Below are 18,272 nucleotides of genomic sequence, written 5' to 3' on the forward strand. Positions count from 1 at the left end.
CTATTTTTTATCCAATTCTTCATCCACATTCATATCATGCATATTCCTTGTGCTTGATTCACCATCCACATTTACATCATGCATATTCTTGGTTCTTACTTCAGCATCCACGTTCACGTCATGCCTATTCTTGGTTCTTGCTTCAGCATCAGCACTCTTCTTGCTATTGCTTCCTACAACAATTTAAGTCGAAACCAATTACATCATATTTTAAAGCTAGATGAAAATCAGTTACATCCTATCTTTAAAGTTAGATGACAACCAGTTTCTGCAAGTATCAGATGAAAACCAGTTACATCCATGAATATATCAAACTAATCATTGGTTTGTTAGCAGCAATCCCATCAAATGCAGCACATATACTAAGTAATCATGTAATCATTTGCGTACAATAGAATTTCGATAAATTAATCCTCGATAAATTAATTACTTCGCTAAAATGATAAAATTCTGGTCCCAACTAGGCTTGTGTAAGCTAAATTTTAACTCGATAAATTAATAACTTCGCTAAAATAATAAATCTTTTTGGTCCCAAGGCTATTAATTTATCGAAGTTTTACTGTACTACTATAAAAGTAGTTCAAATCTAACAGAAACTTTCTTTCAGCATATGCGAGTGATTTGGTACTCTTTCTCTCATGCATTTCCTAAATAGGTATCTCTACGGCATCTAATGATCGCCAAAACTAATACATATAAGGTTCACAACCATACAAGCATTTAACAGAAAATTTCATTCTTGCCAAGTAAGACATATTCTGAATATCGCCAGTTTCATCCAATACAGTTTTATTACAACCTAATCATTAAAATTAGAACCACTAACAGATGCAAACAAGTTACATCCTAACTTAAAGCTAGATGAAAACCAGTTTCTGCATGTAATACAGATAACTAGTTACATCATTACAACAACCAAATGCAAACCAGTTCCATCTTGTTGATGGTGGTTTTTAGCTTAGGGTTAAAATTGTAAAACCTTGCATCTGATGTGACGTCACTCTGTAAGGAAACGGAGCCATGAGTGTTAACCTCTCCACTGTCATATTTATTGAGTCATTCAATATATTTACATGAAATTTATATAGACTGGCGCATGTAGCAATCCTAGATGTTCTGTAAATTTCGGCGACTTGCCTATATTCGCTTAATATAAGTTTCTTTGAATGCTTTCTATGTTATGTTCCCGGATGAACCCTTAATGTTGATATGGCATGACAATTTGTGTTCACTCGCAGCAGAGTAGCATGAATTTCCAAATATCAAGTATAAGGTCTTTGCATGAGGTATTCAATCAGAAAGCATGTTGCTCTCTGGCAATGAACTTAAAGAACTCTGTGTCAACACATAGAATTCAATCAATTACTTTTGCGCCTTGCGCAGTATACCAGACCTTGTTTGCCGAAAGTAAGCCTAGGAAAACTAGGAAATTAATCCGCCATGGATTAGTAGGTGCAAAACCTTGCCCAGAATCATAAAACAGGGAGCCGCAGCAGCAAAGGGAGGCGTGGCCATGCCTTAGGCCAGCTGGCGCCACTTGCCGTTAGCCACGCCCCATCCTAAACCGGCCCTATTTTCCTCGACCAATCAGGTTGCTTTAAACTCGCCACACGCACATAAGTTGTGGTCGGTCCCATACTTGCCGGCCCCATTTTCCATCGACCAATCAGGTCGCGTTAAAGCCTTCACACTCACACCAAAAGTGTAGCCACGCCCATGCTTGGCCACCCCCCCCCCCCCCCCCCCCCCGACCAATCAGGTCACTTTAAAATGAGCCACAAGCATTAGAGATGTGGTCGCGCCTTATGTTTGGTCGGCCCCTTTTCTTAACCAGTCAAGTCGCTCTAAACTCGCCACCATACATTAAAGGCCAAACGCGCCCTGCCACGCCACCATACTAACTGGCAAGCCAAACGCGCCATGCCGCGCCACCATACTAACTGGCAAGCCAAACGCTCCCTGCCACAATAACATATTAATCGGCATGCCACTCTGCTGCAGTAACATGCAACGAGCCACTTTAGCCTTGGCCATGCCGCCAGGACCTAATTTTGGACACGACGCCAAATCCTAACCTTGGTTTTTCCGCCAAGCCCTAACTTTGGCCACGACGCCAAATCTTAACCTTGGACACGCTGCCAAGCCCTAACTTTGGCCACGACGCCAAATCCTAGCCTTGGCCACGCCGCCAAGCCCTAACTTTGTACACGCCGCCAAATCCTAGCCTTGGCCACGCTCCCAAGCCCTAACTTTGGCCACGACACCAAATCCTAGCCTTGGCCACGACGCCAAATCCTAGCCTTGTCCACGCCGCCAAGCCCTAAATTTGGTCAAGGCGCCAAATCCTAGCCTCGGCCACGCCGCCATGCCCTAAAATTGGCCCCGCCAAGCCCTAACTTTGGCCACGGAGCCAAATCCTAGCCCTGGCCACGCCGCCAAGCCCTAATTTTGGCCACGGAGCCAAATCCTAGCTTTGGCCATGCCACAACGCCACAGGTGTGGCCATGCAACAACGTCACAGGCGCGGCTATGTCATTATGCCATTAACAGGTGCCAACAGAATGTGGCCATAATCAACGGCCGCCCTCTCTCCTGAATTAAAATCTCAGTCATCCAAGTTCGCCACGGAACTGACAGACTTGTGGAAAGTTTCAAGCGACCAGCTGCCTAAAACTAGTTGCCATGGCTACGCCAAGCGCCAATTGCACCACCGTGCCACTGGCATGCACGAGCCATGCCCGCCATGCCACATTGCCACTGGCGTACACAAAAACGCCATCGCGCCATTATCAGGCGCCAACACAATGTATCCATAATCAACGGCTACCCTCCTTCATGAGATGCGATCACAGCCATCGAAGTTCGCCACCGAACTGACAAACCTATGGCAAGTTTTAGGCGACTAGCCATAACGAGCCTGATAGCATTACATGTTATTTTCCTGCGGTAAGTCCCTTGACTTTGACTTGCCACACATAGAAAAGTGCTACATGTTTTCCACGAATACACTCGAGACATCAAACATGTCACAAACTGGGGAATGCTCATCAGGGTAATTGTCTGGCGGTTTACAGCGTGCGGCGTGCAATGCGCACATTACAAGAAAGTGTCATGAAGCGGGACAATTAGTGGTGGTGAAAAGTAATGGTGTAAACGAATTCACTTTCTTCATCATGGAAGCATAATTTATGACGGTTACACGAATTCACTTCCTTCATCATGGAAGCATAATGACTGACGGTAACACGTTACTATATTCTTCCACCACTCAATCGTTTCCACTTCCTACGAGACCAAGGTACGTTTCAATATGACTTGTATAAATAGGCTTCACCTATTTTCACCAAAGGACAAGGTTTGGTCGGCAACAACACAGTATCTAGAAATCACCTGGTATCTTTCCATTCGGCTAGCCAGTTCTACTTTCAGATACGAGTCATAAAGAACCACACCTTCAGAATCAACTATTCTTGTCTCAATAATCTCTTCGCTTCCCTCCCTAAGACCAACCCTTCTCCTTTACTTTTGTGACCGAAACAAGCCTGGAACGACCATTTCTTGGTTTAGGCCAGGATTGTACAGATTGATCTCTCGAATCAAAAGTACTCCCGTGCAGTGCATTGTTTAGGGTTTAGATTCGTTTCTCATCCACACACCCGAAATTACCAAAATCAGCAGAAACAGTTTTCACCCACAAACACATCTTATACAGTTAACCATTAAATACAGTTTCATCCAATACAGTTAACCATCAATGCAATAAAATAAGATGCAAACCAGTTTCATTCAATACATACTCATTACAATAAAAATCTTATTTTCAGTAGAGTTGGATTAGAATATCTCCAGGTACTTCAAATACATAACTCACATCTATTTATACTAAAATGAAAAAACATAACCAAGTTACACCCATGTACTTCAACCAATTCAAAAATTAATCATGCAATTTTAAAAATAAAATCAAAACAAAGTTAGGGTTTGGGAACTTATGAGTTCTAGGAGACATTTTGTGAAATTGATTTGTTCAAACCCTAATAAGGTTATAAATCTTTGATGATCGAGTTGGTGTTTTTGTTTGCAGACGGCAGAGAAACCAATTTCAACGATGATGTCTCCAATTTCAACTAAAAAGACGATGATACTGGATTTAATGATGTATATATAGACGATGATACTGTTGATGTCTTTGTTGGTAAGCAGAAGGTGGGGAAACCGAACATAGTGATGGATAAAGACAGGCGAAGGAGAAAGAGAGACGGTGGTGTAACTGCTGCATTTTTTTTTAAATGGTCGAGAGAAAAGGAAAGAGCCATAGTAGGGTAATGGAGCACATTTTTGTTAAAGGGTATTTCTGTTTGTTTGAAATAAAAATATTTACAGTCTATTTGACTCATATGGAAAGTTTACTCGTCCATCTGAAACCGGAAAAGTACTTTTTTTGGGAAAATGACACATTTTCTGATAAAAGGAAAGCCGGATACTTTTGATGTTGGACAATCTTGATCTAGGTTATTTAAGTTTGGCCAATGCAGTACGGATTTAAAAATAAATTTTCCCGTAATAGTTATTTTCAGCTTTAAGTTTTGTAAGTTTAATTCTTGCAAAGAATGAATTCATGAAAACAATCGATGACTTACATGGCAAAAATACTACTTGGATTGAATGTATCGATCACCTTTAGTCAAAAACAATTCTGTCATGGAAGAAATATACTGGCATTCGCAAAACGAATCATTGACTGTGAGCTCCCTTCTAAATCAGTAGAGAAACACAAATGGATGCATCCCATTGTGGCGGGGTAATTTCGTTAATAAAATCTAAAGGTAAGTTGTAGGGGGAAAATTCATCCTGTGTTGTTCAGAAATCTAAAACCTAGTCCAAAGTTATCTTTCCATCTAATAAAAATGATTTCCTATGAGTAAATTAGTGTTTGGGTTGTAGATTGAAATACCATTTAGTCCTAGATATAATATATTAGAGAGAGTTTGGTCCAGTGGACCTAGTCAATTGTCTGTTTATTGTTTGGTCCTAGAAATTATGGTTTGGTCCTAGAGTGATGTCATGGATAATGTAATTATCGTTTTTGGTGGCAGAAATACCCTTTCAGATCCATATAAAAGAATTTCTTAGCACAAAAGAAATCTGAGTTTCAGATCTAGTTTCTCTCTATTTCTTGATTATTTTTTTCTCTGTTGTTGTTGGTGTTTGAATATGATGAAGACGATGGTGTTGAAGATGAAGAAGACGATTAAGATGTTGTTGTTGTTTGATGATGAAGACGATGGTGTTGAAAATTTCTGTTTTAATATGATGTTGTTGCTACTATTTATGATGATGATGAACCTTTATCATGTTGAAGAAGATAAAAACGATGATGATTTCTGTTGTTGTTCGTAGCTTGAATCTTATTTGAATGAAGTTGTAAGTTTCAGATCTACGAAAAAACCTTGAAATTCTTTGATTTCTTTATCGTTTTATTCTTCTTCATCATCAATTGGATCTCTGTTCTTGATTTTTTTTCGTCATCTTCATCGTCTCCATCATCGTTTGCTGCTGCTGCTATTGAAGATGATGAATACAAAGATTTTTGATGAAGTTCATTGATTAGAATGAAATCTTTTGAAGAATGATGAAGACGACGAAGTTCATCAAACAGAATGAACTCTGATTTTTTATGGATTTTTTTTTTTGTGTTCATGTTAAAGAATGAACTCTGTTTTAGATCTTGAATTATTAGGTATTCATCTTAAAGAATGAACTCTGTTCTAGGTTTGAATCAGTTAGTTTTCGTTAGGTGTTCATTTTGACGAATGAACTCTGATTTTTGTTCATAATTATGAACTTTTGATTGGGTGTTCATTTTAAAGAATGAACTCTGATTTTTTGTTCATAATACTGAACTTTGATTGGGTGTTCATTTTGACGAATGAACTCTGATTTTTGTTCATAATTATGAACTTTGATTGAGTGTTCATTTGGAAGAATAAACTTTGTTTCATATAGATTTTATTAGTTGTTCATTCAAAAGAATGAACTCTGTTTTCATATAGGTTTTATTAGGCGTTCATTTGAAAGAATGAACTCTATTTTCATATAGGTTTTATTAGGTGTTCATTTGAAAGAATGAACTCTTGTTTTTATTCATAATAGTGGAGTTTTTGTTGTGTGTTCATTTGAAAAAATGAACTCTGATTTTTTGTTCTTAATAACAAAATTTTTGTAGAATTTTAATGAAATGTGATGAAGTTCATAGCATATAATGAAGTGTACAGTTCTCATGAAACAAAATGAATGCAAATCTACAAAAATCCTGATAGTTCATCAAACAGAATAAACTGCTACAACAAAATAAGTAGAAATTAACACGGAAGGGTACTTTGGACCATTTAATATTTTCAAATAATTATGAAGCATACATGAAATGCTTTTTTCCGTAGTAACTAATAGTCATGGGACCACCTAAAAAAGGACCAGGCGATTATTACCCATTTTGGTATAATAGAAATTCGTTGGCCCGTTAGTCAACTAAGTCGACTAACGGATCCGTTAAAATAGTAAAGTTTTGTTAGTTATAGTATTACCACTATGCCTAAACGGCTCAAAATTAAGCATCTTCCGCCAACAATAATAACGTGTACGGTCAGAGATGTGTTTATGGTAGGGTTCAAAATCCTTTCGGGATATTAGATTCAGAGATAAGGGAAGAAATCCAATTGGGGAAAGAACTAGGGCAAGAAAAAGAGATCTTACATTTTGTTTCACTTCGAAGTTATTTTAAGGGAATTTTCGGAATAACGTCTTCCTGCTGATTTTGTGGAGTACAAGTATCATATGACGAATAAGAATGGATCCAAGTAATTAATTAGATTATTGTTTTGGGTTAAATGTCAGGATTTTTTTAGGGAATCACTGACAACCGCGGAATAACGGATCTTGAGATATTTTGATGAATAATAAGTAAACCAAACACAAGCAACTATAATAATACGAGAAAGATAAATCAACTCACAAGACACAAGATTTATAGTGGTTCGACTAATACATACAACTTGTATATATTGTCTACGTCCACTTTGAGCCGCACCAACTCAAATCCACTATGAAGAAAAACGATTACAGCGTCGTGTGAATCCCAGCAAACCCTTGGTTACACCGCAACAATTACCCGAGACGATAACCTTGTCTCTTGTTTCTCACCAATATACTCTCACAATGAAACCCTAGCTTTAGCCGTAAAAGCTATACAAGAAATCTCTCACCGATCTCTTAATTGTTTTCTACACAATGCACTAATTCTACAAGGCCTAACTACCTATTTATATAGGTTACAAACTTGGCCACCAAGAATTCTAACCGGTTTAGGAAACCCCTTCCCTAAATAACCACGGCTAACTTTAGGAAATAATTAATTAGTCTTCAATAACTAACAATCTCCCACTTTGAAGACTTATTGATTGTCTTCTAATCTTCAACTTTGGATTGACGGTGCTAAAACATCTTCCTTGTTAGTGCGGCTCCCCTCCCAGATCGTCATTCTGAGAGACCAACTAAAGCCTTCAGAGCTTTAGCTTGTCTGATGTAACTCCCTTGGTAAACATATCCGCCAGATTCTTTGAACCAAGAATCTTCTCGAGCTTCAACTCTCCTTCTTCTAAGAGATCCAGAATTAAATGATAACGGATATCTATATGCTTCGTCCTAGCATGATAGGCTGAGTTCTTGGCTAAATGTATAGCACTTTGACTATCGCTAAACAGAACATTATCTCTTTGTTCCTTTCCAAACTCAATTAATAATCCTTGTAACCAAATCATCTCCTTGTTTGCTTCCGTCACCGCTACGTACTCCGCTTCCGTAGTAGACAATGTCACCAACTTCTGTAACCTTGAGTTCCAACTCACTGCAGCTGACCCTATAGTATAAACATAACCGGACGTACTTCGCCTTTTATCCACATCACCTGCGAAGTCTGCATCCACATAACCCCTCAAAATAGAACCACCTTTTCCATAGCACAATGGTACGTTTGTGTTACCTCTCAAATACCTGAGAATCCACTTCACAGCTTCCCAATGTTGTTTTCCTGGGTTGCTTGCATATCTACTCACTACTCCCACTGCATGTGCAATATATGGTCTCGTGCACACCATAGCATACATTAGACTCCCAATAGCCGAAGAATATGGTAAGTTAGTCATGTACTCCTTTTCTTCATCTGTCTTCGCACACTGCATACTTGAAAGACGAATTTGACTTCCAAGTGGAGAACTAACTGGTTTAGCATTCTCCATATTGAACCTTTTCAACACTCGTTCAATATATTCAGCCTGACTAAGCATAAGTTCACCCTTAGCTCTGTCTCTTATGATCCTCATACCAAGAATCTGCTTTGCTTCACCAAGATCTTTCATAGCAAACTCGATTGATAATTGTTTCTTCAAATTCTCAACTTCTTGTAGAGATGTTCCGGCAACCAACATATCATCCACATACGGTAGTAATATGATGTAGTCAGAATCATTCCTTTTGAAGTAACAACAATGATCTTCATTACACCGTGAGTAACCACTTCTATGCATGAAGTTATCAAACTTCTTGTACCACTATCTCGGGGCTTGTTTTAAATTATACAAACTCTTCTTTAGCTTGCAAACCATCTCTTCCTTGCCTTTTACTATGAATCCTTCTGTCTGCTTCATGTAAATTTCTTCATCTAGGTCACCATGAAGAAAAGTTGTCTTTACATCCAACTGTTCAAGGTAGAGATCTTCAGAATCCACTAGACTTAACACTACTCGAATAGTAGTCATCTTCACAACTGGAGAAAATATCTCGTTGTAATCAACACTAGGTTTTTGCTGGAAACCTTTCACAACCAACCTCGCCTTGTAGCGAATTTCTCCATTTGCTTCAGATTTCATCCGATAAACCCACTTGTTATGCAACGCCTTCTTACCTCTTGGTAATTTTACTAACACCCAAGTGTCATTCTCATCAAGTGAATTTATCTCATCCTCCATACCAAGTTTCCACTTGCCTGAATCATCACTCGCTAGTGCTTCTTTAATATCTTCAGGTTCGCCTCCATTCGTAAGTAATAGATAATTCAAAGCATACCTTGGGTTTGGTTCAGGAGTTCTTAAAGATCTTCGTACTTCTTGTGAAACTGTAGGAATAACTCCCACTGCAGTAGAAGTCTCTTCAACTTGTACTTCTCTGCCATCAGCAACATCATGCTCTTTTTGTTCCACACTTCTTCCAGAAACATCATCAATATCGATATACAACTCCTTATTGACGTTGCTTGACCTGACATCTTCAACTTGTGTTGTATTCATGTCCTTGTACAGCTCATTCTCATTAAAAGTGACATCTCTACTTCTAATAACTTTGTGACCCTCATAGTCCCAAAGTTTATACCCAAAAGCGTCGATTCCATAACCAAGGAATATACACTTCTTTGCTTGAGCACATATATTAGACCTCTCATCGGGACTAAGATGAACATAACCAACACAACCAAAAACTTTCAAATAGGAAAGATTTACCTTTTTGCCAGTCCAAACCTCCTCTGGTATCTTCATATCTAATGGACTACTAGGTGTCTTGTTAATTAGATAAGCAGCCGTCTCTGTTGCATGTGCCCAGAAGGTCTCGGTCAAACCAGACTGCAACCTCATGCACCTTGCACGTGCATTTAACGTCCAATTCATACGTTCTGCTACTCCATTCTCCTGTGGTGTCCTTGGAATTGTCCTCTCCAAACGAATTCCATTCGTAGCACATAACTGTAAGAATTTTGTTTTGTCATACTCACCACCATTGTCTGACCTTAGACACTTCAACTTCAGACCAGTTTCTGTTTCAACCAAAGCTTTCCACTTCTTAAACACTTCATACACATCGAACTTATTCTTCATGAAGTAAAGCCACACCTTCCTTGAGTGATCATCAATAAAGGTTACATAATATTGAAACCCGTTGTGAGATGCAACATCAATTGGTCCCCAAACATCCGTGTGAACCAAATCAAGTTTTACACTTCTCAAGTCTCTTCCTCCTCTTCTGAAACTAACCCGTTTTTGTTTTCCAAGAACACAGTCTTCACAAAAACTCCTCAATAGACTTCACCTTAGGTAGATATCCTCCCGAACATAGTATCTTCATGTTCTTCTCACTCATGTGCCCTAATCTTCTATGCCATAAGTTAGTGTCTTCACCACTACTAGCCACTGCTAAAGTAGTTCCATCTGAAGTCCGGTATAGAGTATTGACTCTAACTCCACGAGCTAATACCATAGCCCCTTTCTTTACTTTCCAATTGTATTTCAATAACACAACTTCACAGTCATCATCGCAAACTTGGCCCACAGACACCAAGTTCTTCTTAAAATTTGGAACGTGTCGTACATCCTTCAATTTCCATGTCGAACCATTGACTTTCAAGATCACATCACCCAAACCGATGATGTTGCATGCTTCACCGTCACCTAAGAATACTTGGCCATAGGATCCTTCTTTATAAGAGATCATAATACTCTTATCACCCGTTGCATGGAAAGAAGCTCCCGAGTCTATAATCCAAGACTCATCTTGCTTGTCCTTAGAGAGTAGTAGAAAACCTTCCGTAATCACCTTCTTGTTATCAACAAGGACCTTCACCGGTTCCGCAGCTGCAGCTACGTTGACCTCTTCTTGATTACCTTTGTTTCCACCATTATTAGCACCTTTGTTTTCCGGACAATCGCGCTTAAAGTGTCCTACTTTCTTACACGCCCAACACTCAACAACACCTCTAGGACGGGATTGAGATCTCCCCCTAGACTTTCCTCTAGACTTCCATCTGGATTTGTTGTTGTTCCGATTTGAACTCCTGCCTCTATCTTCTTCTTGCATACTTAAGGCCGAGATTGAAGTACTAGAACCGTAACCTTGTTCTATTCTTCTCTCCTCTTCATCAATTAACCTTTGTTGCACATCATCAAGCTTCAACTTCTCGCTCCCTGCGGAATTTCTAATGGTTGTCCTTGCAGCCTCCCAACTCTTTGGTAATGACGACAACAACCGCAAAGCTTGAACTTCATCATCAAAAGTAATACTAACTTTTGAAAGCTGGGAAATAATTGATTTAAACTTCCCAAGATGTGCTGAAATCGCTTCGCCTTCTTGCATCTTCAGATTAAATAATTGTTCACACAACATAATCTTCCCCGAGGCTGATGACTTCTGATATACCTTTTCAAGTTTATCCATAAGATCCTTCGTACTAGTTTCCTCTTGTACGTTATTGTAGACTTCCTCCGTTAGACATCTACGGATCACGGCTACACACTTGCGATCAAGAGTTGTCCATTCATCGTCTTTGCGTGCTCCATTTTTCGCAACTCCACCCAATGGATCAGCAATGTCTTTCTCATAAAGGTAGTCTTCCATCTGAGACTTCCAAAACGCAAAGTTCTTCCCATTAAAAACTTTAACCCTAGCTACCGTACTTTCGTTATTATCACCCATAACTCCCACTCCAATCGTACTACGATAAACCCTAAAGCTCTAACCCGAGCTCTGATACCAGTTGTCAGGATTTTCTTAGGGAATCACTGACAACCGCAGAATAACGGATCTTGAGATATTATGATGAATAATAAGTAAACCAAGCACAAGCAACTATAATAATACGAGAAAGATAAATCAACTCACAAGACACAAGATTTATAGTGGTTCGACCAATACATACAACTTGTATATATTGTCTACGTCCACTTTGAGCCGCACCAACTCAAATCCACTATGAAGAAAAACGATTACATCGTCGTGTGAATCCCAGCAAACCCTTGGTTACACCGCAAAAATTACCCGAGACGATAACCTTGTCTCTTGTTCCTCACCAATATGCTCTCACAACGAAACCCTAGCTTTAGCCCTAAAAGCTATATAAGAAATCTCTCACCGATCTCTTAATCGTTTTCTACACAATGCACTAATTCTACAAGGCCTAACTACCTATTTATATAGGTTACAAACTTGGCCACCAAGAATTCTAACAGGTTTAGGAAACCCCTTCCCTAAATAACCACAGCTAACTTTAGGAAATAATTAATTAGTCTTCAATAACTAACATTAAATTAGTGTAATTGATTTTATGATGGTGTTGTTCCGTAATAATTGAGCTTGTAAAAGTAAAACAAAATCTTAACATCATGGTGATGTATGACTGTGGATCTAGAAATGACTAGAGTGAGTCGTGGTTTAATTCATCATCTGATGCAGAAATGGGTTGTTTGAGGAAACGGATCTAAACACATATAGTTCTATAATTCAAGAAATGGGGCAAGTTGATTGGTGGAGCCTGCATCAAGAAAGGAAAGTGAACTAAGTATGAATCTCTCTGACTCTCTCTTTTCAGCGTTACTATACTAGTTGAGGTAGCTAGTTCAAGGGATAATCACCAAGGAATTCATGTGAAATCAGTACCATAGTTTTGTTATTAATCACCGTCGTCTCTGAGATATTATCTAAGCCATCTCATAAAGGTTCCAAAATATTTCTCCACCAATATGAGTGGAAATTTGTACATTAAACTAATTCGAGAGGAAACGAATATAGCATTTGACTTTGAGAGTAAGAAATTTAAAAGAGGTGGTTGTGCGGGTTGAATCGTAGGACTGGTATCGATCTCCATTTTTTTCTTTCAAATTAACCGATGTTAACGCTAAACTATAAGTTAGACCGAAATTGTTACTTGACTTAGTTGACTAATGGGTCAACAACACAAACACTAAATTGGACAAACATGGGATCCAAATCCTTTACCATACCAAAACTTACGACCTAAACACTAACTAATTTACTCATTTCTTATCAATCCACATGAATTATTTTTTATTTTTTATTTTTTATTTTTTTCTTTCCGCCGCCGAATGTCTTTTTAAATTTTTGAACACTTCACCAACTTACTATATATCAGTGGGTTGTACAATGGGGGATATCTTGTCGCGAAACACCTCGAGTTGGGCATATGAAACGCTTGCTAGCTCGTAATTTCAGATCGAACTCTTGGAAATTGGAAGTAACAGTACTAGATTTAATAAAGATTCAACACTATTGCACTGTTACTAACATTGGGAGGAAATAGTCCGAAAAAGAAACTATAACATATTAAAGAGCAAATGCAATTAATACTTTTAGTAACCAAGTAGCAACGACGCCGCCAACTAGTTAAACATTTATGCTAATTAATTAATATTTATAAACCTGAACAAAAACTCTCTAAGATAGCAGCTATAGTCATCGATTCATCATTATCTAAAGCATCAATGTCATTATCTAAATCCTCATAAGATTGCTGCTGATCATGAAGATGGTAACTTGTCTCTTCTTCTAACTTTGGTGTTGGAGGTGGCGACGGTGGTGGAGTAGAAAGAAGAAGAGAAGTGGGAGGTGTTGGTGAAGGTTGCGGTGAAGTTGTTGATAGTGATAGAGGAACAAGAAACGGGTAATAGAAGTTCGTACGAGCTCGACCTAATCCGCTAATAGAAATAGCTGAGATATCATAAGTTAATGCAGCTTCTTCTTCGGTATCAAAAGTTCCTAACCAATGCCTTTCTTTAGTAAATGGGTTTCTAATCTCCGCTGCATATCGTCCCCATGGCCTTCTTCTTACCCCAAGATACTTACTCGACTGTCTCGATCGCCTCCTTGCCGTATTTTCTACTTGCTGCAGAACCTGTTGATTATGAGGAAAATTTTCCATTATTCTGTAAAAGTATTTGTTAGAGGACTAATAGTTTTACTTGAAACTAAACTTGTGTTTAATGTTGCGTCAGTGAAGCCGTTTACAACTTTATATTGAGAAAGACCCCCAAAATGAGGGTTTAATGATAGTTGCATTATAAAAAAGCTTATTGGGATTGATTTTTTAAATTAAATAATTATATTTTCACTAATGGGGATCTTAAGTGAGTATTAAAATAGGGGACATTTTGACTTTGGGTCCCATAAAATGGTATACCTTTGCATTTGGAGCCTAACTTTGTCCAGCTTTGAGTTTGGGTCCCGGTCAAAGATTGACTATTCTTGACCATCCAACAATCAGTTAAATATGAGATATTTTAACAAAAATAAAACGTTTTCGTTAGTCATTTCACTGTCTTGGATAACTTGGTAGAGTTAGTAAATAAATAAAAAGTAATATTTTCGTTAAAATAACCCATATTTAACTGATTGTTGGATGGTCAAGAATAGTCAACCTTTGATCGGGACCCAAACTCAAAACTGGACAAAGTTAGGCTCCAAATGCAAAGGTATACCATTTTATGGGACCCAAAGTCAAAATATCCCTTAAAATAGGGGTTTCAATATTGGTGTTGATAGTAAAACAATAAGATGGGTTTAATTTGTTGTTGTTGTAGAGGGCAGGTCAGAGTGAAGCAGGAGGAAGTGGTCAAATAATTGAGTGATGTGTTCCTATAGTGGTTAGCTGATCATATTAATTTCAGATTCTGTTGAGGTTCCATGTTTTACTCATAATAATTAGTTTATTCTTTTGATGTATTATATTTATGTGTATTTTATTATAAACCCCAGCAAATAATTCACAAATCATGATGTAATGGTAAATAACCTCGCGTTTTTAGAGGCCACTCAAAAGGATTTAGGGGCCATCAATTTATACCCATCCAAAGACTCTAGTTAAGGGGTACCCTATATGATATTGAAGTTACATAAATGCCCTTCTGATAAAACCGTATAAAAACCAAATCAAAAAAAATTCTACTCATTTCAACTCTTCTTCTTCCAGTTTCATATCTTCCGATTGTGGAAGAAAAAAAACTTTCCCTCGTTCAACCGAAACATCGCCGCGAATCGTAAAATCAAAACATCGTCGATTCGTTTATAAAACAATGGATAAGGGAAATGAAACCCACAGACCTAGAACCAAAAATGTTGCTCGGGGTATCGATCCAAAGATCGGGATTTTAGAAAGAAATAAAGAAATTCTTTCTGCAAATGAAGAAGAACGCGAAGAACAAGTACCCGGCAATGTAGTTGGTGGTGGCGGTTCCGATAGTCAAACACTTCGTCAACTTCAAATGGCCCCAATTAGGTAAGAATCTATCATTTTTGGTGTTTATTTCGCTTTAATTCGACGAATCGAGAAAAAAAATTTCTAGGGTTTTCGGTTTTTTATCCAGATTCGGGCGATATTCATGCTTATTTACTTCCGAATGTAGTCGTGTTCTTTGTTTCTCAAGAACATCGACAGTATTCGGGAGATATATTTGTTGGTTATCAGTCGAATATTGTTGGCCATATCTTCCTGGATACAAACTGGTAATAATCGGTAGTTTGATGAATTTTTTGGCTTCCGAATATATTTAAGTAGACACACAGTATTCGGAAGTACACTCACTACCGAATATATATATTGAAAAAATCTCAAAATTTCTGATACAGGAAAAATCCCATTTTGGGGCCAGTATTTATTCGGAAGACAATATAATGTTTTATACCTCCGATTGTGTAGGATAAAATTTTAGAGTTTCTGAACTCCAGTTGATGAATATTCGGTTGTAAAAATGTTTAGTTATATTCCGATTGTTTTTCATTTGGCAAAAATATGTGTCTTCTTACTTCCGAATTTGTTTATTCGGGTTATAGTTGTGTACTTTTGCTTCTGATTGTGTAGGATGAAAAATTTAGAGCTTCTGAACTCTAATTGATGCATATTCGGTTGTAAACATGTTTAGTTATATTTCGATTGTTTTGTATTCGGGAACAGTATGTGTCTTTTTACTCCCGAATGTGTACATTCGGGTTGTATTTCCATACTTTGTCTTCCGATTGTATAGTTTGTAAATATTGTTCCTTTCTTTGTTGTTTAGACAAAGTCGAGAAAGGAGGAAGAAAGTGACAGCTAGTGCTAGGAGGGAAAGGAGCGCCAAAGATAATTCAAGTGCTCAACAAAGCTTACAAGAACAAAGCAGTCAACAAGGAGTGCAACCAAGTGCTGAACAAAGTGTAGAACAACAAGGCAGTGAACAAGGGATGCAACCAAGTGTTGAACAAGCCGCTCAACAAAGTGCAGAACCAACTTCTCCACAAGTTACACCCCACCATGAAATTGAACCAGTTGATCCAGTGCCAAGAGTAGAAGAATAAGGACAACCAAGTGGTACCCAAAAAGACAAAAAAGGAAAAGATGGTGTAAAGAAGGATATTGCTAAGAAAGCATCACATCTTGTCCCTCAGCACTTGAAGAAGAAGGGTATTCTAGCAGGCACAATCCTTGGGCTACCGGCGGATGGAGGAAAATTGCTATTTGGATACAAAGACTCATGGGCCAGAGAAATATACGAAACCGAGGTAATAAAATTACTATTTTTTATTAATGTATTGTCTATGTGTTATATCGTAATATTTGTATTAAGGATTTTTTTATGTACTTTAATAGGATCATCAAGATGCGGTCCGTCTACTCAAACCTACCGCCGCACCAACAAAAATGCTTGCGTGGCCTTTATCCGGTGAATGTGAAAGGTTCAAGTCAATTGTTGCCAAATCGGGGTTAGCTAATGCAGCCGAGAATTCATTGTTGGAACATGATCGTGTGGCCATATCGGCGTTCGTGGAGAGAATGTATCCTGAGACCGATACTTTCCATATGCCGTTTGGGGAGATGACTATTACTCCGGATGATGTTGTGCATATTCTTAACCTTCCCGACCAAGGCACAGCTGTGAAGTTTAACTACACAAAGCAGTTAAGTTGGGCACAACTTTATGCTCTAACTAAAAAGTGCTTAGGTTGGGATGAAGAGACAACAACAGCAGAGTTTAGGAGGCATGCAAGTTAAAGAACAAGACAGATCAACATTACAGCTTTGATGAATATGTTTCGAGGCACCTTGGAGAAGGAAAAGAATGGAACGTTAACTGATGAGCAAGTGAACCACGGTGCCACCGCATATCTCCTTTGTGTATTGGGATGTGTCATATTCCCCAATACTTTTGGCAACCGGATCGACGCCGACCTTATACAACTTTTTTATCCTATCCATGAAGTCGATGACTATTCTTGGGGCACGGCATGCCTAGCATTCTTGATGGAAGAGTTGAGAAAGGCTTCGAGGCTAGGAACCTTCCAAGTTGCCGGGAACGTGGCTCTATTGCAGGTTTTTTCTTTAACTCTATAACTCACTCTATAGTTATTCAGTAGACAATACATATGATGCATATCCATAACTCCAAATGACGCATATTCGGTAGGAAATTATCCATCTCTTTTCCCGAATGTTGGTTATTCGGTGGTTATGTACTTACTTTGTTTTCCGATTATATACAATCGGAAATATTCTTTTGATATTAGAACCGAATATACAGGCCAGAAAAGCTATAGGTTACTGAACTCCAAATGACACATACTCGGTAGGAAATTATCCATCTCTTTTCCCGAATGTTGGTTATTCGGTGGTTAGGTACTTACTTTGTTTTCCGATTATATACAATCGGAAATATTCTTTTGATATTAGCACCGAATATACATGCCAGAAAAACTATAGGTTACTGATTTGTGTGGTACATTCGAAAGTTTGGGTAACTAAGTTGGACAAGTTCAAATGACAATGATTTGTGTGGTACATTCGAAAATTTTGTTAACTGAGTTAACTTCCGATTATTTCAAGTTCAAAATTTGAAAAGTATCAGTTTTTCCCAAATTCTGATTTTTGGGCCATCGTTCATTCGGAACTTTACAAAAAAAATTATCCTCCGAATATTACAAGTTCAAAACAAACCATCCCATGGCTCTAGGAGGTTCCAAGGGCCAATATAGAAGGTTAGACACCCCATATTCGGAAGTTCTGGTAACTTAGTTAACTTCCGATTATTTCAAGTTCAAAATTTGAAAAGTATCAGTTTTTCCCAAATTATGATTTTTGGGCCATCGTTCATTCAGAACTTTACAAAAACAATTATCCTCCGAATACTACAAGTTCAAAACAAACCATCCCATGGCTCTAGGTGGTTCCAAGGGCCAATATAGAAGGTTAGACACCCCATATTCGGAAGTTCTGGTAACTGAGTTAACTTCCGATTATTTCAAGTTCAAAATTTGAAAAGTATCAGTTTTTCCCAAATTCTGATTTTTGGGCCATCGTTCATTCGGAACTTTACAAAAAAAATTATCCTCCGAATATTACAAGTTCAAAACAAACCATTCCATGGCTCTAGGTGGTTCCAAGGGCCAATATAGAAGGTTAGACACCCCATATT

At 38.2% G+C, this 18,272-nt stretch overlaps 1 protein-coding gene across 1 annotated transcript; it reads right to left on the minus strand.

The window, feature by feature from the left end:
• LOC113332087 (ethylene-responsive transcription factor LEP-like) lies at positions 1-13,753 on the minus strand. Its single transcript, XM_026578761.1, has 2 exons — positions 13,255-13,753; positions 1-173 (listed from the first exon to the last, which is right to left on the minus strand). Exons 1-2 carry the CDS (start codon positions 13,751-13,753, stop codon positions 1-3), a joined length of 672 nt encoding a protein of 223 aa, XP_026434546.1.
• Positions 13,754-18,272: the final 4,519 nt, after the last annotated feature.

This window comes from Papaver somniferum, unplaced genomic scaffold (assembly GCF_003573695.1).
Source record: "Papaver somniferum cultivar HN1 unplaced genomic scaffold, ASM357369v1 unplaced-scaffold_128, whole genome shotgun sequence".
In the NCBI taxonomy this organism is placed as follows: Eukaryota; Viridiplantae; Streptophyta; class Magnoliopsida; order Ranunculales; family Papaveraceae; genus Papaver; species Papaver somniferum.